At 40.7% G+C, this 23302-nt stretch overlaps 5 protein-coding genes across 9 annotated transcripts; 1 reads left to right on the forward strand and 4 right to left on the reverse strand.

The window, feature by feature from the left end:
- Positions 1-595: 595 nt before the first annotated feature.
- On the reverse strand, positions 596-5353 carry Jhe (Juvenile hormone esterase). 3 transcript variants are annotated; one of them, XM_089469539.1, is made up of 8 exons: positions 4480-5353; positions 4086-4215; positions 3624-3888; positions 2482-2625; positions 2265-2418; positions 1464-2203; positions 1090-1388; positions 596-1016 (listed from the first exon to the last, which is right to left on the reverse strand). In XM_089469539.1, the coding sequence occupies exons 3-8, from the start codon at positions 3855-3857 to the stop codon at positions 818-820; spliced, it is 1770 nt and encodes a 589-aa protein (XP_089325665.1). In that variant the 5' UTR covers positions 3858-3888; positions 4086-4215; positions 4480-5353; the 3' UTR covers positions 596-817. The 3 variants fall into 3 exon arrangements, with proteins under 3 accessions (XP_089325665.1, XP_089325663.1, XP_089325664.1); XM_089469537.1 differs by having other exon boundaries at positions 2265-2625; XM_089469538.1 differs by having other exon boundaries at positions 2265-2625; positions 4027-4215.
- Positions 5354-5504: 151 nt separating this feature from the next.
- Positions 5505-7937, reverse strand: LOC149268476 (juvenile hormone esterase-like). The gene is made up of 6 exons (XM_089469542.1): positions 7706-7937; positions 7513-7653; positions 7305-7458; positions 7060-7245; positions 6170-7010; positions 5505-6030 (listed from the first exon to the last, which is right to left on the reverse strand). Exons 1-6 carry the CDS (start codon positions 7895-7897, stop codon positions 5862-5864), a joined length of 1683 nt encoding a protein of 560 aa, XP_089325668.1. The 5' UTR covers positions 7898-7937; the 3' UTR covers positions 5505-5861.
- Positions 7938-8728: 791 nt separating this feature from the next.
- LOC108615409 (Juvenile hormone esterase duplication) lies at positions 8729-10876 on the reverse strand. The gene is made up of 6 exons (XM_089469540.1): positions 10643-10876; positions 10450-10590; positions 10238-10391; positions 9993-10178; positions 9099-9939; positions 8729-9035 (listed from the first exon to the last, which is right to left on the reverse strand). The coding sequence occupies exons 1-6, from the start codon at positions 10841-10843 to the stop codon at positions 8867-8869; spliced, it is 1692 nt and encodes a 563-aa protein (XP_089325666.1). The 5' UTR covers positions 10844-10876; the 3' UTR covers positions 8729-8866.
- A 373-nt stretch (positions 10877-11249) lies between these two features.
- On the reverse strand, positions 11250-19299 carry Asph (Aspartyl beta-hydroxylase). 3 transcript variants are annotated; one of them, XM_018009861.2, is made up of 18 exons: positions 18993-19299; positions 17649-17702; positions 17221-17409; positions 16856-17151; positions 16718-16777; positions 16515-16664; positions 16344-16448; positions 16191-16283; positions 15990-16131; positions 15658-15735; positions 15029-15067; positions 14813-14926; positions 14162-14638; positions 13716-13810; positions 12749-12986; positions 12582-12687; positions 11796-12521; positions 11250-11688 (listed from the first exon to the last, which is right to left on the reverse strand). In XM_018009861.2, exons 1-18 carry the CDS (start codon positions 19042-19044, stop codon positions 11538-11540), a joined length of 3165 nt encoding a protein of 1054 aa, XP_017865350.1. In that variant the 5' UTR covers positions 19045-19299; the 3' UTR covers positions 11250-11537. The 3 variants fall into 3 exon arrangements, with proteins under 3 accessions (XP_017865350.1, XP_089325658.1, XP_089325659.1); XM_089469532.1 differs by lacking the exon at positions 15029-15067 and having other exon boundaries at positions 18993-19298; XM_089469533.1 differs by lacking the exon at positions 17649-17702 and having other exon boundaries at positions 18993-19296.
- Positions 19300-19774: 475 nt separating this feature from the next.
- Positions 19775-21976, forward strand: Ric (Ras-related protein interacting with calmodulin). Its single transcript, XM_018009885.2, has 4 exons — positions 19775-19933; positions 20019-20367; positions 20628-20684; positions 20784-21976. The coding sequence occupies exons 2-4, from the start codon at positions 20139-20141 to the stop codon at positions 21299-21301; spliced, it is 804 nt and encodes a 267-aa protein (XP_017865374.1). The 5' UTR covers positions 19775-19933; positions 20019-20138; the 3' UTR covers positions 21302-21976.
- The last annotated feature ends 1326 nt before the right edge of the window (positions 21977-23302 follow it).

Below are 23302 nucleotides of genomic sequence, written 5' to 3' on the forward strand. Positions count from 1 at the left end.
ATTGTAGCCGATAAATTTCCATAAGAGCCCCAAACGTGGGCACGTGTCAGGGGCAGCGCTATATATAGACCGAGAGTCCGCTCTTATCAGTGTGACACACTTGCAAGTCACATACCTAAATATTACAAACAGTCTAATGAAATTCCCATTGAATTAGACAGCCAGCCATAAAAGAAGAAGAAGAAGAAAAAAACTCATTGACAAGCAGCGTGTGTAATTGGCTAGAAATTCCTAGTGCTAGAAGCAAAGCCCTCACTGGGGTTGCTCTGACGTCTTATACCGAAGTAAGGCTACCTAATTTAGTTACTTGCTCTGGCTGATGGGAATGGCCTACCTATCAGTCAGTCAATCAATCAATCTGTTAGTCAATCTGGGCAGTGAAAAGATTTGACTCTATCAATTCCTTATTTACAATCAGCTGCTGTTTCGTAAGACCCTCAATCAGTCAATCGATCAATCTATTAATGCATCCGTCAGTCAGTACATCAATCAATCAATCAGCTCGGCCGTCTTTCAATCAGTCAGTCAGTCAGTCAGTCAGTCAATCATTCAATCAGTTAAATCAGCTAATCATTCATGAAATCAATTTGTCAGATTTTCCATAAAATCCATTTAATTAATCCAAATATTCATAGAAATATTGGACTGTTCTATTCTATATCTTAAAACAACAATTGTTGGCATAATTTTATATTCTATTAAATTAAATAAATTAAGTTTCTCTCTCTCTCTCTCTCTCTCTCTCTCTCTCTCTTTCTCTCTCTCTCTCTCTCTCTCTCTCTCTCTCTCTCTCTCTCTCTCTCTCTCTCTTCTTGTTTTAGTAACGCTTTGGTTCGCCTAGTATATCATTCCAGAACTTGGCGCTAGTTGAGCGGAAATTTTGCGAAACGTTCACCTCGAATTGTTTCGGATCGTTGGGCGCATTGTCGAACACGTGATGATCGCAAATGCCTTCGGGTCGTGACTCCAGAATGCTTTCCGTGCATCGCATCAGAGTTTCCGCATTTCTCGGTTTGCTGTTAATGAAAGCAATTCATTATAGAGCTGGGGCGCCACACAGATAGCGCTAGACAGATAGACTAGACCTACCCGAACTTGGCGAAGTGCACAAAGTAGCCCACGAGCGATTCGACAACGCGCGCCTCCGTCGAGTTGCGCTCAAAGTCGGGAAAGAGCATGGGACTGCGGAAGAGATAGATCAGATCGTCGCAATGCACGACGCCGTATTTGTGGCCGACATTGGCGCTGGTAAAGACGGAGGCATAGCTGAGGGGGCCCTGGTAGTTGAAGCTGTACAGGTACAGTGGCTGCTGGCTAGCGCGAACCGGGCTCAGGTGCTGCCAGATGGCATTGTGCAGTGGCTGCTTGAAGCCCCGGTCCGAGATGAGCTGTCGAGGGAAGAGAATGGAAATGAAGTTTCCCTTTTCGGTTTTGATTTCCCGATTTCCCCCTCGTTCGCTTACATCGAGGAAGCCCTGCACCGTCTGCTCGTTCAGTTCGTGTATGTTCCGGAAGTACTTTTCGATAACCAGTTGCATGGTCTGCGCCAGCTGCTCCGCGCTGAACTCCTTGGGCAGCTCGAGCAGCTCCTGGAGCAGCTCATCGAAACGCGCATTGAAGTCCTGGCGCAGCGTCACGTTCTCCATTATATTGACCACCCGGACGGCGCCCTCCTGGGGCACGGTGCTCAGCAGCCAGGGCACTTGCTGGTAGCTGCCCTCGCTCAGCAGCTGCTTCGGGTGGACGGAGAGGAAGGCGTCCTCGGAGCTGGGCTCCACCACCGGGCGATAGTTGGACAGGTGATCGACATTCCAGAATTTCAGACCATCGCCGGCATTGAGCAGAGTTTGCACATCCACGGCACGCAGGGCGCGCGCCAGCTTGGGTGTGCTCAGGTTCTGGGCGTTCTCCACCTGGCATAGCTCGGCGGTGCGACGTGCCTGCTGCAGTGGCTCCTGCTCGATGGCAAAGGGCACATTGGCCGTGCCGCTCATGCTGATCACCTGCTGGAAGAGGCCCGCCGATCTGCTGCTCAGCATGTGCAGGTGCGTGGCCACGCCCCCCGCGCTCTGGCCAAAGATGGTCACACGGCGCGGATCTCCACCAAAGAATTTGATGTGCCGCTGCACCCAGCGCAGCGCCAGCTGCTGATCCTTGAGCCCGAAATTGCCAGGCACAGCCGAATCCTGCGTGGACAGAAATCCTGTAGAGAAAGTTTGAGTTTAGCTGGGATTTCCTCTTAAACTCTATCATCTTTGGCTCACCCAAGGCGCCCAGGCGATAGGCCATGCTCACTAGGATCACCTCGCCCGTGTCCATGAAGTACTCGGGTCCAGTCAGCTGCGGCCCAGCCGAGCCGCTAAAGAATCCACCGCCATGTATGTAGACCATGACTGGCAACGGCTGCCTGGAACGACGCTGTGACAGTTCGTTAGACGAGTGCCGGATTGAGGAAGATGGAATGGATGAATCCCGACTTACCTCTGGCCTATACACGTTCAGGTACAGGCAATCCTCCTCGCCGTAGATAAGCGGCGTGGGCAATAGATAGTTCTTCTGTATGCAGTCCGGCTTGGCTACGCTTGCATTGTAAATGCCACGCAGCTTGGGCATTACTTTGGGATTCTGCAGAGAAGTGGAAGATAAGATTAGACGGCGGACAAAAGGAGTTTGAAGAGGTGCTTAAGCCAGATTAAGGAAATGCTGCAATGTGGGACAGTCTAATGAATTTTAACACTTGAGGCTTAGAAAGTGGGAAGGGCTTAAGGTAATTGACTTAAAGAGATCAAGAAGTTTAAGAGTTTAAGAAGTTCAACAGTTCAGGAAATTATATTAAAATATTTAAGGAGCTCAAGTAACTTCTTAGTAATCTAAGAAGTTTCGATTTGTGCATTTTTGGGGATATTGAGAAGTCGAAGTTTCCACAATTAGTAAACACAAGAAGAGTCTCCATTTTTGAAGACATCAAATATTTGAGAAAGTTATAGCAAGTCAAGGAATACTGAGGGTCTCAGAGTTTCTAATTCTGGAGCTTAAGATGTGCACAAATATGAATGAAGAAACCATTTAAGGTGCTGCCCGATATAAACAGTTCTTGGAGCTTTAGGAACCTCAAGTCAATTAAAAAGTTGTATATTCCTCTAAGAGATCCATAAGATTGTGGACTTACAGAGCTGCAGAATTTAAAAGCAGTTAAAAAAAAGTCTTAGAACTCTTAGACAGATCTATAGCAATTTAAAACTTTAACAATTTAAGGAACTTTATAAGTATGAACAGCTCGAAAGCCTCAAGAAGTTCAATGGGTTAAGCAGCTCAAAGAGTTTCATAAAAGAGTTTAAAAACTTATAGGAGGCTAGACAGTCTTAGGAGATCAAGCTATAGTATAGAGACTAAGCTCCTTAAAGAGTTCAAGGAACCTGGAAAACTTAAAGTGGCTTATAGAGAATAAGCTTCATAAAGAGTTTAAGGAACTTAGGCAACTTAAAGAGCTTCAACTAACTTAGGGAGACTAAGCAGCTTCAAGGGTTAAATGAGTTTTAAACATTTTGGGAAGTTTAGGAAAAAGTTCAGTTCAAAGAAAGTTAAGGGGCAGCAGCAATTAGTTTAGTTAAGGATTTACTCACGCTGAATCGCAGTTTTCCGACTGGCGGCAAGGCGTAGGGAATGCCAAGAAAAGCCTCGAAGCGCTTGATCTGATAGCCCGGCATGTAGATGCCTTTGAGGCAGCCCAAGCTGCCGCCGCAGACAATCAAGGCCTTCTGGGCGACAGCAATTGATGGCGTCGATTGGCCAAAGCCGAGCAGCAGCAGCAGCAGCAGCACCGACAGCGAAGGTAAAGTAAATCCCGCATGAATCATGTCTGATCAGAGATGGTTAGTTATCGTTTGTCTGCGAAAGAAATCGAGACACATTAATTAATTTTATGCATAGCCCATTTAAATGATGTAGTCATTTGTTTATGGCCAAAAAAAAAGAAGAATAAGATAAAATACAAATAAAATAAATAAATAAGAGCTTCTTTTTTACCGATGATGTCAACGGCTCGAAATTGTTATTCCCACGAATTGAAGGCTCTGGCCACTTACCAGATTGCGCGCTCAGCTCAATATGCGATCGACCCTAGATGTAGTTCGATTCGGATCGTAACTAACTGAAGCGTCTAAGCACGAGCTTCTAGCACGGCAGCGTACGAAATTTATCTGACGGCTTTGTAAGCTAAAGCATTCAGTTTTATGCAAGAAAAATATAAATGAATATATATATGAATAAATAAGAAAAACTTTGCGTTCTCTCTGTGTATGAGTGTGTGTGTGAGTGTTTGTGTGTGTTTGTCACGCTTTTAGCAACGGTGGCTCACATGAAATATGTGAAGCCAAAGTTGTTTTTTTTTTTGCCGTTGCTGTGCTTTGATATTCAATTGAAATTTATTCAACGGGCGCACAGCACACAGGGCGTATGCTTAATCAAGTCAACCCATACCTGCTCCGAGCACTGTTCAGCCTAGCAGCCTCTATCTCCAACCGCAACCACAGCCAGAGAGGTTGCAAGCACAACTACGATCGTCTCGGCGTTTCACTTTCACTTTTATCCTGTTGCGACTCTCCACTCCCTGTTGCTGTCTCCTTCTCTCTCTCTCTCTCTCTCCCGCTCACTTCATTCTCTTTGATTTGGGTTATTCTGATAAGACGTCGTTGCCCATGCTCTGTGGCTCTTCAGTTCTTTACACGATTGTGGCGAAACGTTTTTTCTTTCCCTTTTGTAACAGACTCAAATGTACAAAAATCTCTTCACTTACATATGTTCCATATGCATGATACACCCATGTCCACACTAATGTGTACATACATCCAGTTTCTCTGCTGTTTACAATTTTTTTTGGATGTTGCTCTCAAATTATTTAATTATTATGGTGATAATTGTATTATTCATAATTATAAATCACATGCGTGATTAGTCAACCAGAAAGAAGAATAGAGCTACATATGGTAGGCTATGCTATGGTGGGCATAACAACTACCCTCTCTTTTTTGGGTAAAACTCTTTCTATATTGATCTCTTTATTCTTCATATAATTAGCACAACACCGGCCCTCAAATTTATTCTTTGATAATAATACATCATTACGATGTTTACGGCTTTTGAATGGCCTCAACATAAATCTTGATCGCACAAGTAGCTCTATTTGCATGCACAGCACTGTCGCCGCATGCGTGGATCATACTTTCCATTGTGATTGAGCACGGATATATAGTTAGTTTTATTGTTGCGTCCTATAGTTGGACAATATGTAAATTCATTTGACCTTCGTCTGCACTGAGAATGAGTTCGAGTGCAAAATAGGTCAACGCAGCTGCAGTCTCAGCCTCAGCTTGAGCTTCAGCTTCAGATACAGTTTCTGCTTCTGCTTCTGCTTCAGATACAGTTTCAGAGACAAATTCCTTAAGATATTCGTTTGGAGCGGGCGACACATTATCATTATATATATGCACATATATATACAACTATTCATTGACGTGAATATATTTATTATCTCTTGATACCATGTAAAGCAATGAATACCCTGGACGGTAAGAACATGGGTAATATTAATGCAACTGTATGACGATTGTGCAGCAGATATATTGAAAGCTAGTTTTTTGTTTATAAGCGTCTAACTTTGGGATTTTAGAGAAGAAGATATTGTTATTATTAGTTATTGACCTTTCCAATGTCCTTCTCTACGATTCTCATTAAGTCAAGTCATGTTTAGAGTTTTACGAACTTATTTTTTGGCTATAGAATGACAAAGGTGCAACAAATTTTTAGCTTTAGGCATGACTATTCTAATGGTGAAATATTGTTCATATGCTTTACGATTTCTTCTACAAGTATAGCTTCTTCCATATAGCCAATGTACGCATATCCACACGCTTCTCAACTGTCTCTTGATAGGCCCCATTCAATTGTCCCAGACGGAGATAGTTACACATTTCATCAGCGGTAAAGTCCTCAGATTTGCAGGGCTGCAACTGAGTGTCATCAGGGAGAGTGCTGAAATTATATAAGCAGATGAATATAGATGGAGAACGGATAATGGAATGGATAATCACATAAACATATTCATCGATATGGAGATAAATATGGATTGAAAGACTGTCACGAAAATGTTAAGAATGTTAGCTCAACCTACCCATTCCAGGCGAACTCCACCAACAAGGAAGTCAAGCGCTTGGTGACCACATCATTTTCGGAGCCCTTTGGAAAATCTGGAAAGAATATGGGCATTCGTATTGTGTGTATGGCATCATCCATGTGAGATGCGCCCAACTGCTCAAAAACTACTCCGCCCGTAAACAATGCGCCGTAAGTTATTTTGCTGGTAAACTCAAAGCTATAGATGGAAACTGGCTGCTGAGCATATTCCGCGTAGCTGGAGGCTGACACATAGACCGGATAGGTGAATAAGAAGTCACCCAGAATACCGCATAGATCCACCAATGTATTCTCATTCAGTTGCATTTCCTTTACGCCGTACATTTCCAGGATATCCTGCACAGTTTCCTTGGTGTGGCCCTTGGGTAGATACATCATCAAGCCGAAGAGCTCCAAGAAGTTCTCGTTGAACTCCTTCAGGAGCTGCGGATTCATATAGATGTGCATGATAAACAAGGCTCCCTCGCCAACGCGCGAGGTGCTGCTCAGCAGCCAGGGCACCTGGTTAATGCGTCCGGCCATATGTGCCGGAATGGGATACTCAGTTATAAAGGGCTCAGGTGCATCTGGCTGTTCCACAACTGCAGCATAATTGATTATGGGTACGCTATCCCAACGCTTGAAGACATTGCCGGCCTCCAGCAAATCGTTGGCATCCGATGCACGTAGAGCTGCAGCCAATGCCTGCGTGTCAAGGGACTTGGCATCAGCCACGCCCACACGTTCCGCCAGCTGTTGAGCCCGCTCAAGTGGGTTGTAGACCATTGTAGTGCCCAGCATCGCTGTACCGCTCAAGGACATTGAACGGTGGAAGAGTCCTGTGGGAGAAACAGTCAGCTAGTTAAAGTTCCTTCGAGATCTACTCACCATTCGAACTGGGGCTTAGCATGAGCAGGTGCGTGGATACTCCACCCGCGCTGTGGCCAAAGATGGTCACCAGATTCGGATTGCCGCCGAAGGCCGAAATGTGTCGCTGCACCCATTGCAGAGCCAAGCGTTGATCCTTCAATCCGAAATTTCCAGTCATGTGAGCATCTCCAGTGCTCAGGAAGCCTATGTAAGGAATATTATGATTAAATAGTTACCAATTCCTATTTGATTTCCTCTAATACCAAATGGACCCAATCGATAGCTGACTGTAACCAGAACGACCTGCTGCGTATCCATCAGAAACTCCGGTCCGCTGGCCAAGGGGCAAGCGGAGCCACAGAGATAGCCACCCGAGTGGATGTAGACCATAACAGGCAAAGGACCTGCTTTGCCTTGCTACAAGCAGCCAAATAGAAATTGTTCGAAGAACTTTAGCCTAATTGCACTTACAGGTCGATAGACATTCAAATAGAGGCAATCCTCCTCTCCAGAGATGGGCCAACCAGGCATGAAATAACACTTTTGCAGGCAATGGCTGCGTGGCGCGCTGGCATCCAGGACACCCGTCCAGGCACCCGCTGCTACAGGATTCTACAAGGATATCCAACTTTACCGTGAGCTCTTACACCTTGAACTAGTTCACCTTAAAGCGTAGCTCTCCTATCGGCGGCTTGGCGAATGGTATTCCCATAAAGGCTTCGAACTGCTCCTGTCTGGAGTCCGGCATCAGGGTGCCATGCAGGCAACCCAAATCCTCGAGGCACACATCCAAATCAGCTTGAGCTCTGTAGCCAATAGTTAAAAGTAATATCAAATAGAGAATAGTCTTAGCCATCTCGAATCGCGTTATAATGAAGACATTAAATGCTCTAAACGCTGCGTGCTTTTATATAGTTTTTCGATTCGAACTATTTGCATGTTCACATCCCAAGGGGCGTGTCCAAAAAAGTTTAGCAAATACAATCATGCTCAATTTCAAATCAAATTATATATTTGTTAAATTGTGGTTGCGATTGGCTAATCAGCTTTGCAGGCGATTTGTATTTCCACAATACAAAAATGAATTATTGTATATTGCTTTATTTAATTATTATTTATAAAATTTTAAAAATTATTATAACAATAGTTAACAATCAAATTTTAATTATAAATTAATTTATAAAGGGCTAACAAGGGGTATATGTAAGTTCTCAGATAATCCAACTCAGTCATGTTAATTGTTAACTAAAAATAAATAAATTTTAAAAATTAAAAAAAAAAAATCTTGTAGTTCTACCAAATGTAGCAAGCGCTTAGTAAAACTAACACAGCCTATTATCAAATATATCAAACCCCGATTGCCATTTGAATACTATTCTTGACTTAACATTTCCCTAAATGCAAATTAAATATATAATATATATTTGGAAATAATGACATGCTATCAAATAAGTTCATTCAATGTTCATTGTTGATTTATTGTTAACTTTTAATAAATTACATATTTCCCATATAATTCATTCAGAGTAATTGTGGAACTATAGATTAGGGTATTATAATACAATAATAAACTATATAAGCTAGCTGTATGAAGTAATTTCACTTTTCTGGTTCCCGCTCAGACGCTGCAGTAAATTGCCCAGCGCTCTACTCTGCGATTCTCATAAGGAAAGGTAAGGCTTAGAGGTTTTTTTGGCTCGATTTTGCTGTTTAATTTTTATAGTTGTAGAATGACAATCGAAATTTGATTTAGTAATTAGTAATTACTATTTTAATAGTGACTATTCTAATATTATAATGTTATTCATATGTTTTAATATTTTGTCTATAAGTAGAGCTTCTTCCACATAGCCAATGCGCGCTTATCTACGCGCTTTTCAACTGCCTCATGATAGGCCCCATTTAATTTTGCCATGACAAAATAGTTGCATATCTCATCATCCTTAAACTCCTCAGATTTACAGGGCTGCAAATGGGTGTCATCAGGGAGAACGCTGAAATATAATATATACATATATTATTAGATGGGAATTATTCAGAATTTTCGCTCCACCCACCCATTCTTGGCAAACTCCACCAATAAGGAAGTCATACGCTTGGCCACCTTTGCATTTTCGGAATCCTGTGGAAAGTCGGGAAACAATGTCGACATTTTCAGAGTGTGTACGCCGTCATCCATGTGACATGCGCCCAGCTCCTCGTTAACAAGTCCGCCTCCAAGTAGGGCGGCAAACGTGTAATTGCTGGTGTATTCAAAGCTATAAATGGAAACCGGCTCCTTGGAATATTCCGCGTAGCTGGCGGCGCACACATAGACTGGGTAATTGAACATAAAGTCACCCAGAATACCGGCTATATCCACCAATGTGTTCTCATTCAGTTGCATTTCCTTCACTCCATAGATTTCCAGGATCTCTTGAACGGTTTCCTTGCCGTGGCCCTTGGGCAGATACAGCATCAGCCCAAAGCGCTCCAGGAAATTTTCATTGAACTCCTTCAGGAGCTGCGGAGTCGTATAGATTTCCATGAGGAAGAATGCGCCCTCGCCTACGCGTGAGGTGGTGGTCAGTAGCCAGGGCACCTGGTTGATGCGACCGGCTTGGTGGGCCGTAATGGGATACTCGGTAATGAAGGGCTCGGGCGCATCTGGCTGTTCCACAACCACGCCGTAGTTAATTTGAGGCAATTTATACCATTGCTTTAAGACATCGCTGGCTTTCAGTAAATCGTTGGCGTCCATTGCACGCAGAGCTGTGGCCAACGCCTGGGTGTCTAGGGTTTTGGCGTCAGCCACGCCCAATCGTTCCGCCAGCTGCCGAGCCTGTTCAAGTGGATTGTCTGGCAGTGTAGCCACTATCATCGCCGTGCCGCTCAAGGACATGGCGCGGTGGAAGAGTCCTGCGGGATGGGAGAGTCAGATAAAGGCAAAAATTCCTGCGAGATCGACTCACCATTTGAGCTGGGGCTCAGCATGTGCAGGTGCGAGGATATTCCACCTGCGCTGTGGCCAAAGAGGGTCACCAGATTCGGATTGCCGCCGAAGGCCGAAATGTGTCGCTGCACCCATTGCAGAGCCAAGCGTTGATCCTTTAATCCAAAATTTCCAGTCATATGAGCATCTCCAGTGCTCAGGAAGCCTATGTAAGGATTATTATGATTAAATAGTTACCAATTCCTATTTGATTTCCTCTAATACCAAATGGACCCAATCGATAGCTGACTGTCACCAGAACGACCTGTTGGGTGTCCATGAGAAACTCCGGCCCGATGGCCAATGGACTTGCGGAGCCAATGAAGAATCCACCAAAGTGGAAGTAGACCATAACAGGCAAAGGTCCTGCATTGCCTTGCTGCAAGCACCCAAACAGAATACGCTGCGTATACTCTATAATAACTGATTCTACTTACAGGTCGATAGACATTCAAATAGAGGCAATCCTCCTCTCCAGAGACCAGCCAACCAGGCATGAAATAATTCTTTTGCAGACAATGGCTGCGTGGCGCGCTGGCATCCAGGACACCTGTCCAGGCTCCTGCTGCAACAGGGTTCTACAAGGATAACCAATTTTACCGTGAGCTCTTACATTCTGAACTAGTTCACCTTAAAGCGTAGCTCTCCTATCGGCGGCTTGGCGAATGGTATTCCCAAAAAGGCTTCGAACTGCTCCTGCCTGGAATCTGGCATCAGGGTGCCATGCAGGCAGCCCAAATCCTCGAGGCAAACATCCAAATCCGCTTGAACGTAGCCAATAGCTGAGAGCAGGACTAAACAGAGAGCGCCACATAGATTAGTTTTAGCCATCTCGATTAACTAGAAATTGAAGACATCAAAATATTCTAATAGTTGCTCGCTTTTATATACCTTTTCGATTCGAGCTTTGCATGTTCAGGCGCCCCAAGGGGCGTAACCCAAAGCGCACGAACAATTTATGAGGAATGCTATATTTAACTTGAATTTTATATATGATGATATATTATTAAATTTATATTATATATATATTTATTAAATTTAGCAAAGCAAACTCAAGTTCATTGTCAAGGGATTTTTCGGTTTAATATAGTTATTATCTTAATAATATATTTAAAAAAATAATTCAATAGTTAATGTTTATAGTCCATTTAATATTAATTATCTAAAAATAGCTTTTTAACTACAGAATTTATAACAAATGTCGGAACATATACCCAGCGTATAAAAATAAAAAACATTGTTTTTTTTTTCAATCAGAAAACTTTACTGTATTTTATAAATTGTTTTTAGCTTAACAGTAAAAAGACGCTGCCAACCAAGCAGCCTTTAAGTTTTACATTTAAACCTTAGACATTTGTGTTTTACAGCTAAACGCGCATTCATACAATGTAAACTTATCAGATAAGATATACAAATAGATCTATGTGAAGTATGTAACAAAATAACTAGAGTGAGTGAACGTGCATTGACTTTGGTTGCTTTTGGTTAAAAATATTAACAAGAGTTAGCAGTTAAGCATTAGGGGTTAAATGGGCGTCAATTCGCGTCGCTGCTGGGCAGTTAAGTCGGGATGCCAGAGGTCCAGGATCAGGACCAAACGCAGCTGCGTGCCATTGTGCCAGACTTCGTGCTCGAAGCTGTCATCGAAGATGAACAAATCGCCCTCATGCCAGGTGCTATCAAAAGAAAGAGAGAGAATATTAGTGTACAGTAGATAAATACCCTGTAAATTGCATAGTAGTATGATGCACATGATTACAGAGTATATCAATGTCAATCTCACCGCTCTTGATCGGCCACCCGAAGGCTAGTTAAGTGTGGCTCCGGCGCCACCAGCGTGAGATGCGCACGCAGTCGGCAATTGGTGGGTCCGCAGTGTGGCCAGACATGAGTCTGTGCCTGCATAGCGCTGAACTTGATCTGGCCACGACGACAGCCGCTGGCAGCTGGCAGTTTCTCGAGCAGCGCACACGTGATGGGCGCCCGCTGGCAGTTGCGATGTAGCCGCTGTCCGCGGGCAAAAAGCTCGAACTGCTGCCAGTTGCCCGAGTCGCGCAGCTGCTCCGCCTCCAGCTGAAAATTGCCTTCGACATTGAGCAACGCCAGCGCCTCGTTGCGTATGGAACGCCAGCTCTGCTGCAGCTGCTTCAGCTCCTTGGCCTGATCAGTGTCTGTAATTTGCCAAAAGGGTTTCGCACGCAGCCGCGGCACATTGTAGAGCGAACGCTGATAGACGCTGGCAAAGTATCCCCTCATCACGCCGCGCTCGTATAGCTGCAAGGCCTCGGCCTGTTTGCCGAGACGCTGCAACGTCTCGCCCAGCGCTAGATAGAAGTAGGGCTCCTGAGTGCCCGCCGCCTGCGAATCTATGGCTCGCTGTAAATAGGGCAATGCCTGGGCATAGTCGCCGTCCACCTGTTTGAGTGTCAGGCCAAAGTGCAGCTGCGCCAAGGGATCCCGTGGCCAGCGCTTGAGCGTATCGCGTGAGACCTGCTGCAGCTTAATCAAACTGTAAAGAGATTTTTTGTTAAACACTGCAAGCAGCTTGTAAAGCTCGTCACACACCCACTTATTGGACATTAGATAGGTAAGCGATAGCTGATTGCGCAGCTGCACCTCATCCGGATAACGCTCGATGAGCAGCTCGTGTATGGCAACCGCCGGTTGTGTCTGACCTGGGAACAGTTAATCTCTGTAGAATCTAAATTTGAATGTGAAACTGTAACAGTTACTCACCCAGAAACCGCATATGCTCTATGCAACGTTCGCCAGCTGTGCGATAGTCGATATTTGTTATCGATTCATCGAAAGCCAAATAACGCTTATAGGACTCAATGGCGTCCATAAGCAGCTGATTGCTGCGGCGCAGCTCGGCGATCCGTTCCAGCGCCTGCGCCCGCCTTAAATGAGCCAACGGCTTGTGTGCGTATGTGTGTGTGAGCGTGTTAAAGGCGCGCAGAGCATTCGCATGGTTCTGGGTGTTAGGCGTTGGCATATATTTATTTATTTTTTTTAAAAAACATGCAAAGAAAGCGAAGATTAGCAAAAAAAGGAGAAAAGCATTTCAGGTAACAACAAACGTAAACGAGTCGACTAGTAAATACCCTGTAAACATGTCTTACATTCGATAGGCACTATTGGGTTAGTTAGGAGCTGTTAACATTCGTTTATAACTATGAACGAATAAATAAAATAGTATAAAGCTCAAAGATTTCTTAATTTTAAATTAAAAAAGTAAAATATTAATAAATAAATTTAATCTCAAAACTTCAAAATTTCTTGTAATTTTGTAGTCAAAAACATATTTGCTTTAGGGCTCGCTCTCAGGGGCTGTAAGCTTTAGGTGGGTGTGTCTAGCACCTACAGCAGAAATGAAATTTAAGCCCTACGGCAAAAATGTTTTTATTTTCCTAACCAAAAACCTCTCTAATAATATTGGTTGTCTATTCGATTTCTCTTTAACTCTGCTCTTAAATTTCAATTTTTCAATTTTCTAAAATTTCCCAAAAAAAAAAAAAAAAAACATTAATAAATATAAACTGAAAAACTAAACACATGAACTAAGAAAGCGAACATTAATTAAAGCTATGAAAGGACTTTTGTTTAAGGTGTGTTTTTTTTTTAATGATTGTTGAGCTAGTTTTAGAAAAAGTTTTAGAAAGATTAACATTGCTGTCAGCGAAAATTTAGATGTCGCACTCACCTCATTGATCATTTCGGCTTGAGCTCGGCGCAGCTCTTGCTCGAATAGCTCGTCCTCAACAAACTTGGCTCCAGTTGGTTCCTTAGGTTTAATTTCTGATAAGAAATACATTTATAAATTTAATTGAAATGCACAATAATGGGAGAAGGAGAAAGTCTTAAGATTAAAGACACCACTGAACGGTTAATTTGTGTGTTGGGCTCCACCTTAGACGTAAGATTAGCAATTCGATTGTAGACTATGACTTACTATGATTAGATTAACGTATGCCATGAACGAATTAACTTTAGAGATTATAATACGTGTCTATATGTCTGATATATGTATATAAATACATATATATGTCAAATTTATCAATGCGTGGGATGGACTGGTTGTAGATTTGCTTTGTAGACTGATTCGATTTGTTTTTCTTTTTTGGTGTAAATTGTACATTTAGTAATTACGTGTCCAGGACGGATCGTCGGAATCAGGATCGCTTTCGTATTCCTTGGCTGGCAATCGGCCATATTTGGCCTCCAAGCGGCTCATTAGGTCAGCATCATCCACATCGGAGATTTCATCCTCCTCCTCATCGCTGATTAATTCATCATCATCTTCGCTGTCGTCGTGCTCGTAATCCTCAATGTCTCCGTCTTCGTATTCCACATAAATATCTGAGGCAGCTGTTCCTTCGGCTTCTGGTTCAGTTTCTGGTTCTCGCTCTGCTTCCACCTCCGGTTCCGGTTGTGGTTCCGGCTCTTTCTCTGACTCCTTCTCGCTTGGCTGCGACTCCGTTTTGGGCCGGAACATGGCACTCAGCTGCTCGAAAGTCTCCGGCACATATCTGGCTGTTAGAGCAACATTATCATCGCACTCCTCTATATCGCTGGTCTCCACCTCGATTTCCTCCTCGATTTCGATTTCTTCCTCCGAATACGCCTCTTTAGTGGAAATAGGGCAAGTATTAAAATATGAAATAACCCAAGAAAATGGCCTAAACGAATAAAGTTCTAAATAGCTTCAAGTGGAATCTGGCTTGAAATTATTTGGAAACAACTTCGGCCAGACCGAAGTTAAGATATAAATCTGGTATCTATATAGTGTGTTATGTCAACCATCATCTAACGGCGGCAGCTCCTCCGTATCATCATCGGGTATATGATCCTCGGCTGTGGCAATGGTCAAGCGGCGTCTCATTTGAGTCTCCGGCGTCGGCTGCTGCTCATCGGCTAAGAAATTAGTTTATATGGTATATATAGGTGTGGATATTGATATAGAGAGTCTTCAGGCATTAACAACAAAGCCATACAATATTAAGTTTACATACATACATTGGCGCATATTGTTTAAGAGTTTTAACAAAGCTTTGACTACAATAAAAAACAACAAAAAATTGCAATTAAGCTTAAGCCTAACAATGGAAATTATAAATTAATTTAAACAACAAATGAAGAAAGTGCAAAAATTTTGTTTCATATTCAATAATCGAATCAGATTTTTGGTTTTTGTTAAGTTAAAATAGTTAGTGTAGATATTGAGCCAGTTCATCATGTTTTTAAGTCATGCAGCACTGTACATGTTAAATAATTTGACAGCAACATGAGAAGAAAGGCAATTGATTAGCAATTGGTTTCACATTACGTTTCCATACAACATTGAGAGTAGTTTTTTTTTTCTAATACATAGATCAACAAGAATTACGCTCAGCATTTAAGCCTAAATTTTGTTGATCTGTGTAAGCACAGGCCTCTAATTTACAAATATACATATGTATAAATACGTAATGTATATATGTATAATCATATTTTGCGAGATTTCGACTTCGATTTCGATTTTTTTTTTTTTTAGAGCATTTTCTTAAGTAAGCAGCAGATATGATGATATATAGGAGTTACGTTAACAAAATGCATTGCTTGGATAACAATTGTTTGGCATTTAGCAACAAATGTGGAAAACTCACTTGTATTTGGATTATTCCGTATCAATACAAGGCGTGAAACAAGGGCAAGTGCAATGCCAACGCCAAATTTAACGGCAACTGGAAAATGATTTACGTTTCTTTTAGTAAACAACAAATTTTTTTTCGCAAATTTTAACTCAACTTTAAAAAATAAAATGTAAATATAAATAAAATATATGAATATATTTTTTATATCTAGATAAATTTTCGCTTTGCACTTTCTTGTACAATTTTTTTTGTTCTATAGAAATTTCTGTTTTTCTTTTAAAGTGGAGCCACCTGTACATCTAAACCGTTCAATGGAGCTGCCTAAATGTCGCTTGGATACTTACGTGAGCCCAGCCAGGAGGTGGTTGTAACTGCCTCAATGTTCTCTTCAGCTGCCTGATCTTTTGCTTCCTTGGCTTTTAGCTGCTCAGCCTGAGTATCGACATCTTGATCGAGAGATTCGAATTCATCTTCATCATTGTCAGCCTGTGATGATCAAATTTAAGTCTGCTGCACAGTTGGTAACTTAGTTATCTTATGCCAACCTGCTCGAATTCATCGTCATCATCATCAGGAACACTTTGTGCCGCTGGCTCCGCAGATTCTTCAAGCTCTTCATCCTCCTCCTCCGCAGCATCCTGTTGAAGTATCTATTTAATAACAGCTCTTTTTTATAATTATCATACATGTGCATATACCTCATCATTATCCTGCTCATCATCATCATCAGCAGCCTGAGATTTAGAAATCGTTGGCTCAACAGATTCAGCTTGCTCTTCCTCTTCATCCTCATCCTCCTCTTCCTGTTAAGAGATTTTATATTTCATTAATACATATATATTTATTCATTTTAGCTCTAAGTGATTTACCTCCTCAATATTATCATCTTCTTCATCATCTTCAACTGTTTCGGGCGCACTCTGAGCTCTTGACTTGGATGCGATTGGCTCAATGGACTCTTCAATGTCATCATCTGCATCCTCCTCCTCCTCCTCCTCCTCATCAGCTTCTTCTTCCTCCTAAATCGAATCTTTGAATTGTAAAACTCTTATTTGTTAATTGATGTTTTTACCTCTTCAGCATCATCGGCCAAGGATTGAGTTCGGTCTGCAGACTCTGCTATGTCATCATCCTGTAATTAATTTAAAATATATAAATATTTGATTAACTTTATATTACAAATAAATTAAATATTTCTTCTATATTTTACCTCATCCTTTTCTTCATCATCCTCAGCTGTTACATTTTCAGCAGCAGTATTCTCTTCCTCTTCCTCGTCATCCTCATCATTCGCGTCTTCCTCATGTTCTTGCTCTGCTTCCTCTTCCTCGCCAGAATGCTGTTCGTATGGCTCTTCCACTTCATCATCGTGTTCATCGTCATGTTCATCCAGTGCAGCTTCATGTGAGAGATGTTCACCGTGCTCATCGTGCTCCTCCGCACGATGCTCCTCCACCCAGCCATCAAAATAGTTGGAATAACGTGACTCCGACAGGGGTGTATCCACTGCAAAGTGGTCATAATTTGTTGATGATCATGATGATCATATATGTATGCATTGATCTATTTACTTACAGTCCTCTATGCCACGATTTTCCATTATTATCAGACCCACCAGTCCTAGCAGCACAGCCATTAGGGAGAAGAATATAATCTTGGCACACCAATGCCCCCCAGTTCCATGTTGATGCTGCACGTGCAAGTGCACATCATCGTTTCCCATCTTTGTGATATGCACGCCATGGGAAGACGAGTCGTCGTCATCTAGATAACAAATGAATACACACAAATGCACACACACACACACACACCCACATATGTGATTAGAATTCAGTTGATTAACTGCAGTCGGGTTGAAGGTTTTTGTTTTTGTTTTTAGTACAAGCAACGAAATGTTAGTTAATACTAGATGCTAAATTGGAATTACAAAGCTGCATTGGCTGGGCTCATAAGATATGTGATCTGTATATAATATATAGACTGCATTGTATGCAGCTCTCTACCTTGAAAGCTGGACTGGCGCAGTATGGTGACATCGCCCTCCGATTTGCGATCATCTAGACAAAAAGTTAGTTACACTTGTTAAGGCAACTGAATAGTCGAAGATGGCCGACTTGCGTATACCCTGTAGGCAGTTGTTCGTTACGATATGGGTTGTATTTTTGACTCAATAATTGAATCTATTAACTGATTTAATCTATTAACTACAACATAAATACGATTTTTATTTCTATACAATTTTGTTTTTATTTTTATATGCACATTTAATATACATTATTTTGAGTGACTCGTTACAAACTCTGTAAACATTATCAGACTATCCCATTACGCACACATATATATCAACGTTTACAGGGTATATAAACAAACAATGATAACATAAACTCTCTTAAAAAGATAATGATGGGAAATATGTTTAACTTGTTTTTGTAGGTGGTGTTGTTGTTGTTTGTTTGTTATTGTTGTTGTTCTTGTTGTTTGATGTTGATGCAAAACAAAGAAGGCGCAAGTCATGCGCTTGGGCAAATGGCCAAAAAGTAAAAGAAAATTGAAATGAAAATAAAAGAAAAACTGTACAGAGTCCATAGTGTTTGTCTCTCTCTGTGTGTCTGTGTGAGTGTGTGTAAATTTATGTGTATATAATGGAAAAACTCTCATTTGTAGTGGGGGCGGTGTAATTTCTGATTACGGAAGTCGCTTGACTTTGGCACATTCAAATTAATAACATTGCAGCTAATAATAATTACAATTTCAATTAAATTCTCACGGCTATAATACTTAGTGCCTGATGCCGTAATTCCAAATGGAAGCTTTAAGATTAAAGACAGCAAACTGAGCAGCCAGCAGCAAACGAGGTGCAGCGAGCGAGGCGAACTACCGGCTTTTGTTTATGCTGCCCTGAGCAGAAGATAAAAACACTTTTATCTAACATCTGCTCAGGCTTTAAATAAACACAAGCAGATTTTTTCGAAAAAAAAGTAGAAATTCAGATTTGGTTTATTAGAGACAAATGAATTTTTTGAACCCGCTGTCACATGGGCCCAACAAGAATTTTCAAAATATTATATATTTAAATATACTTTATTTGTAGCAACATTTAGAAATCATAAATTTATATATGTATATATATATCTGTCTCTCTATATATACATTTATATAGTTTGCTTGGCACACGCATAGCGACACAGGCGGCACAGAGCAATGTATAATTTTATATAATAGGGCAAAGTTATTTTTAAAGGCGCTCGACAATATTATTATTCTAATAAAAGAAATGGACAGCTACACTAGAAAACATTTCAGTTTTCAATTTGATGCGAATATGCCAGCCAGAGCTGATGTCTTACCACGTCTTTTGCGCTTATCCTTACGCTTTCGTGGCTGTACGTCGCCCGACATAATTCAATTGGCTTTAAGCTCGCTAAATGCCAATTTTGCTGGCCGTATTTGATTTCACCACCACTGTATATTTATCTTTTTCTTCCCGGTTTTTCTTTTAATTTCCTATTCTTCTTGATTTTCACTGCTTGTCGGTGTAGGTGTCGTTGTCGGAACGGAACGCGAGCGCGAACAGCTCACCCGCGATCGCAGCACGTAACTAAAACGAGCGATCGGTCAGTCCGTCAAGCAGGCGGCAGGCAGACCGGCGGCATTGGAGGTTGAACTTTTCTTTACTTATACGGGAATATCGGGAAATGAATTTTTCATTTATTAAGTAAAATCTTTGTGGGCAAGATAAATAAGAGAAAAGAACATTTCTTTTAAAAATCAGTTAGTTTATAGTAACATTTTTTATAGCATCATAGCTGTTACCGATTAATCGCTTACAGTGTGATCTCTTACGTGACACAGCATTTCCGATAGTACATGTGTAATTGATTTTATTGGCGCACTCTTATTGTCCTTTATTATATGTTTGTTATATGTTATGTTATAATATATAATATTATTTAAATATCGATTTACAAATAAATCACCAGCATATCCTATATTATACATCATTCTAATATAAGGAGTCAATCGAAGAATCACACGCTAACCGTCCTTTGCTATAATTTTACATTCCCCTTCACAATAACAGTCAATAATTTTATTTAACATTTAGTATTTTATGGTATTTTCAGATGTTGCGTCCAGCTGGTCACACACTTATACGACCATAAAAAAACAACAACAACAAAATAGAACGGAACGAGGGAAAACAACCCATCACAATTATGTATAGATACGATTGAAATTGAAGTCAACAAAAGCCGTTGTAGGATTCCGGGCCAAGTGCAAAGTTGTGGTAAGTGGAAGTAAAAATAGGAAAATAAAAATAAAATAAAAAGCAATGGTACACAAACTGCAACTAAAATTTTTGACATTTACAGGCCAGGCGCTGCAAACTACGCACAATTTTGGTGTTGGCGGCGGCGGCGACGGTGGCGACCGCAACAGATCAAAATTAGCCACGCCTTTTAGAGCAATTTGGGGAGCAACGCCTCCCAGCTATGGCCGGCGACATGTCCATTGGCTGTGCCGCTCTCAAACGATCCACAAAACTAAAAAGCTGCACCAGCGGCACCGACACTGACTCCATGCAGCTGCCAAACGAGCGCAAAGAAAATGGCCATAATAGTGGCCTATTAATCAAACCACCCAGTGCACCACAGAATATGCGTGGCGGCTTGCGGGTCTACAAGATCGTCATACTGGGCGATGGCGGTGTCGGCAAGTCTGGTAAGTGTTCTATCTGCGACTAGCGGCTCCAATCACTGCTGCGCATTTTACTCTAGTACGTCTGCCCGTCTATGGGAAAAATCAATAAATTATCTGAATTTCTTTTACGCTTTGTTTTACGGCACACAACAAACCACCCACAATCAACCCCAATGATTCGCTTCGTGCGTTCGGCAAACTTTGCGTGTACACACACATACATACTAACATACGCTCTCTTTTCTCTCTCTCCGTCTCACACATGTATACACGGACAACAGCTGTTACCCTGCAGTTCGTCAGTCACAGCTTTTTGGACTACCATGACCCCACAATTGGTGAGTGTGTTCTCTTTCGACTGTTCGTTCCACCTTTGAACTTTTCTTTGTTACATGCTCTCTCTCTCTATCACGGTGTGCGTGCGTGTGTGTGTGCAGAGGATTCGTATCAGCAACAGGCGGTAATTGACAATGAGGCCGCTCTGCTGGACATACTCGACACTGCTGGCCAGGTCGAGTTTACGGCCATGCGGGACCAATATATGCGCTGCGGCGAAGGTTTCATCATTTGCTATTCGGTTACCGATCGCCACAGCTTTCAGGAGGCATCCGAATATCGCAAATTGATAACACGCGTCCGTCTATCGGAGGACATACCGCTGGTGTTGATAGCCAATAAAGTGGATTTGGAATCTCAGCGACGTGTCACCACCGAGGAGGGCAAAAACTTAGCCAATCAATTCGGCTGCCCGTTCTTTGAGACATCCGCTGCACTGAGGCACTACATCGATGAGGCATTCTATACGCTGGTGCGTGAAATCCGCCGCAAAGAGATGCAAAAGGCACTGGGCACGGATACTAGCTCGGAGAAGATACACACGCGACATCGCAGTCGCTGGTGGCGCATCAGATCCATATTCGCACTGGTCTTTCGGCGCAGGCGAAATTTAAACTAGAAAAAGAAATCAAACGAAATCAAATTCCTCGGTTCGCAAGTGCAATATTTATCCAATGTGTTTTCTATACATATGTATATATGAGCTATATATATGTACGATTTATATGTGGCACTCAAAATCAAATATGTTTGTGTCTAATCATTTTTGAAAAACAAATGAATTTATGGAAACGCGTTAAACTATTCTAATTGTTAGGGACAACAACTAAGTGACATTCTGTTTGGAGTTACAAACCTTTTGTTAATTGTTTTAATTTGAATTGTTTTTTATTTTATATTCGTCATTTGTTAACCATGCCACATTGTATTTGTTGTATTTGTATTGTTAAGGTGCTGCTGTGCACACTGATATGAGAATATATATATATTTATATATATAGAGAGAAAGATATGTATATCAAAAATATGTTTTAAGCACGAATTCGAAAGATACAATATTATATAGCAATGCACATACGTATATATACGTATCTAGTATAACTAATAAGAAATGTTGATTCCTAACAGAAAGCAGAAAACCAATTGGCAAAACACGAAAACCAAAAACAAAACTAAATGAAATGCATTTAAAATTTAAACAAACAGCAACCGAAGCAAAGAGAACCATATGCAAAATTAATGATAATAGCAATAATGTTAAATCCAAAAAAAAAAAACAAAAAAAAAAACGAAACGATATACAAAACTGAGTCCTAGCTGCTGCCAATAGTGGTAGCTATATAGACCCATACAAATATATATATAGACAGATATATATTAAGGTCATAGAGAGCTTTAAGTCGCCAAAACAACAAAAGAATTAAAAACAATTTAAACTGTCCAACAGAAGTGAGGAAAGTATTAACAGTGTATTATGTGCATGTATTATTATTATTATAATTATAATTAACGTACGCACATTAACTAATCGAATAAATGTTGAATTTAACGCAGATGTATACTAAACACAGATTGACGATTGAAACATTGATCGATTGATTGATATGCAGATCCATTGTTAAATGTTATTAATATTATTTTTTTAAACGTAGCATGCATTGACATTTGTTTACACATTTTAATTGTTAACTTGCCTAAGTTTATTTATTTTTTGTTAATTACTTTATAATTACGTTTATGCCCTTCGCTAAGCATCACCATAAGTTCCTCACATCAATGTTACTGCGACTGCATCATAGCACAAGGCTTTAATTACAGTCTACACAATTTGTTAAAACAAGAAAGAGAATGAAAAATAACAATTGAAAATTGTTAACAGGCGTTGAATAATTTGTATGTTTTTTATTGTTTAAGCAAAACCAAACGAATAACGAGCTAAACGAAACTTTGTAAATGTTGTTTAAACCTTAGTTCTATTTGTCAGTTGAATTGAATGCGGGTATATTGAAAGCAAGCTTTCCAAAATAAATAAAAAAAAATATATATATATATATATAAACGAAATCCAATATAAAATATTTATATATATATAATATAATTATAATATTATAAAAATGTTAAATATCAAATACGATTACGATTATTTCCCAAGAAACAATAATAAAAAAAAAACGTGAAAAACGTAAAAAAGATAAAGAAACTAGAAGTTAGTAGCTATAACGCGAGTATTATAATAGATGCACAAGTCGGGTAATTCCAGCTGGCCAATGCTAACGGTTTTTTTCTTTCGGTCATTTCACTATTTAATTCTTACATTTTAAATGTACAAGAAATTATTGAAAACGATAAGCAAAAAAAGAAAAAAAAAATTAATCCCAATAAAGATTTTTGGAACCCCCGTTAAAATAAGTGTGTTTCTTTTAACGTTACACGACGATAGAATTTATGGCTTTACTCGAACTGCAACTTTTTACTTAAATCCATTTATATTTTAAATATTTTTATAATTTACAAATTGTATTTATTTTTGGATTTTTTTTATTAAATGTATTAAATTTTTGTAAATTATGTAAAAGTAATTCACTTTTTTTTATAATATATTTCTTGCCAACTTTTAGCT

This window comes from Drosophila arizonae, chromosome 5 (assembly GCF_054131065.1).
Source record: "Drosophila arizonae isolate 15081-1271.41 chromosome 5, UAZ_ARI_1.0, whole genome shotgun sequence".
Classification (NCBI taxonomy): Eukaryota; Metazoa; Arthropoda; class Insecta; order Diptera; family Drosophilidae; genus Drosophila; species Drosophila arizonae.

What these genes read in the sequence shown, in the direction of transcription:
- Jhe (XM_089469537.1), bottom strand. Translation starts at nt 3,857, where the DNA reads ATGATTCATGCGGGATTTACTTTACCTTCGCTGTCGGTGCTGCTGCTG. An exon ending in CTATCGCCTGGGCGCCTTGG is followed by an intron (nt 2,204 to 2,264) that starts GTGAGCCAAAGA and finishes CTTTCTCTACAG; the next exon opens with GATTTCTGTCCACGCAGGAT. An exon ending in CGGTGCAGGGCTTCCTCGAT is followed by an intron (nt 1,389 to 1,463) that starts GTAAGCGAACGA and finishes TTCCCTCGACAG; the next exon opens with CTCATCTCGGACCGGGGCTT.
- Ric (XM_018009885.2), top strand. Translation starts at nt 20,139, where the DNA reads ATGGCCGGCGACATGTCCATTGGCTGTGCCGCTCTCAAACGATCCACA. An exon ending in TGGCGGTGTCGGCAAGTCTG is followed by an intron (nt 20,368 to 20,627) that starts GTAAGTGTTCTA and finishes CACGGACAACAG; the next exon opens with CTGTTACCCTGCAGTTCGTC. An exon ending in CTACCATGACCCCACAATTG is followed by an intron (nt 20,685 to 20,783) that starts GTGAGTGTGTTC and finishes GTGTGTGTGCAG; the next exon opens with AGGATTCGTATCAGCAACAG.
- LOC108615409 (XM_089469540.1), bottom strand. Translation starts at nt 10,843, where the DNA reads ATGGCTAAAACTAATCTATGTGGCGCTCTCTGTTTAGTCCTGCTCTCA. An exon ending in TAGGAGAGCTACGCTTTAAG is followed by an intron (nt 10,591 to 10,642) that starts GTGAACTAGTTC and finishes TTATCCTTGTAG; the next exon opens with AACCCTGTTGCAGCAGGAGC. An exon ending in ATTTGAATGTCTATCGACCT is followed by an intron (nt 10,392 to 10,449) that starts GTAAGTAGAATC and finishes GGGTGCTTGCAG; the next exon opens with CAAGGCAATGCAGGACCTTT.
- Asph (XM_018009861.2), bottom strand. Translation starts at nt 19,044, where the DNA reads ATGTCGGGCGACGTACAGCCACGAAAGCGTAAGGATAAGCGCAAAAGA. An exon ending in ATGAGCAGGATAATGATGAG is followed by an intron (nt 16,284 to 16,343) that starts GTATATGCACAT and finishes ATACTTCAACAG; the next exon opens with GATGCTGCGGAGGAGGAGGA. An exon ending in CGACGATCCGTCCTGGACAC is followed by an intron (nt 13,811 to 14,161) that starts GTAATTACTAAA and finishes ATTTCTTATCAG; the next exon opens with AAATTAAACCTAAGGAACCA.
- LOC149268476 (XM_089469542.1), bottom strand. Translation starts at nt 7,897, where the DNA reads ATGGCTAAGACTATTCTCTATTTGATATTACTTTTAACTATTGGCTAC. An exon ending in ATTTGAATGTCTATCGACCT is followed by an intron (nt 7,459 to 7,512) that starts GTAAGTGCAATT and finishes GGCTGCTTGTAG; the next exon opens with CAAGGCAAAGCAGGTCCTTT. An exon ending in CTATCGATTGGGTCCATTTG is followed by an intron (nt 7,246 to 7,304) that starts GTATTAGAGGAA and finishes TTCCTTACATAG; the next exon opens with GCTTCCTGAGCACTGGAGAT.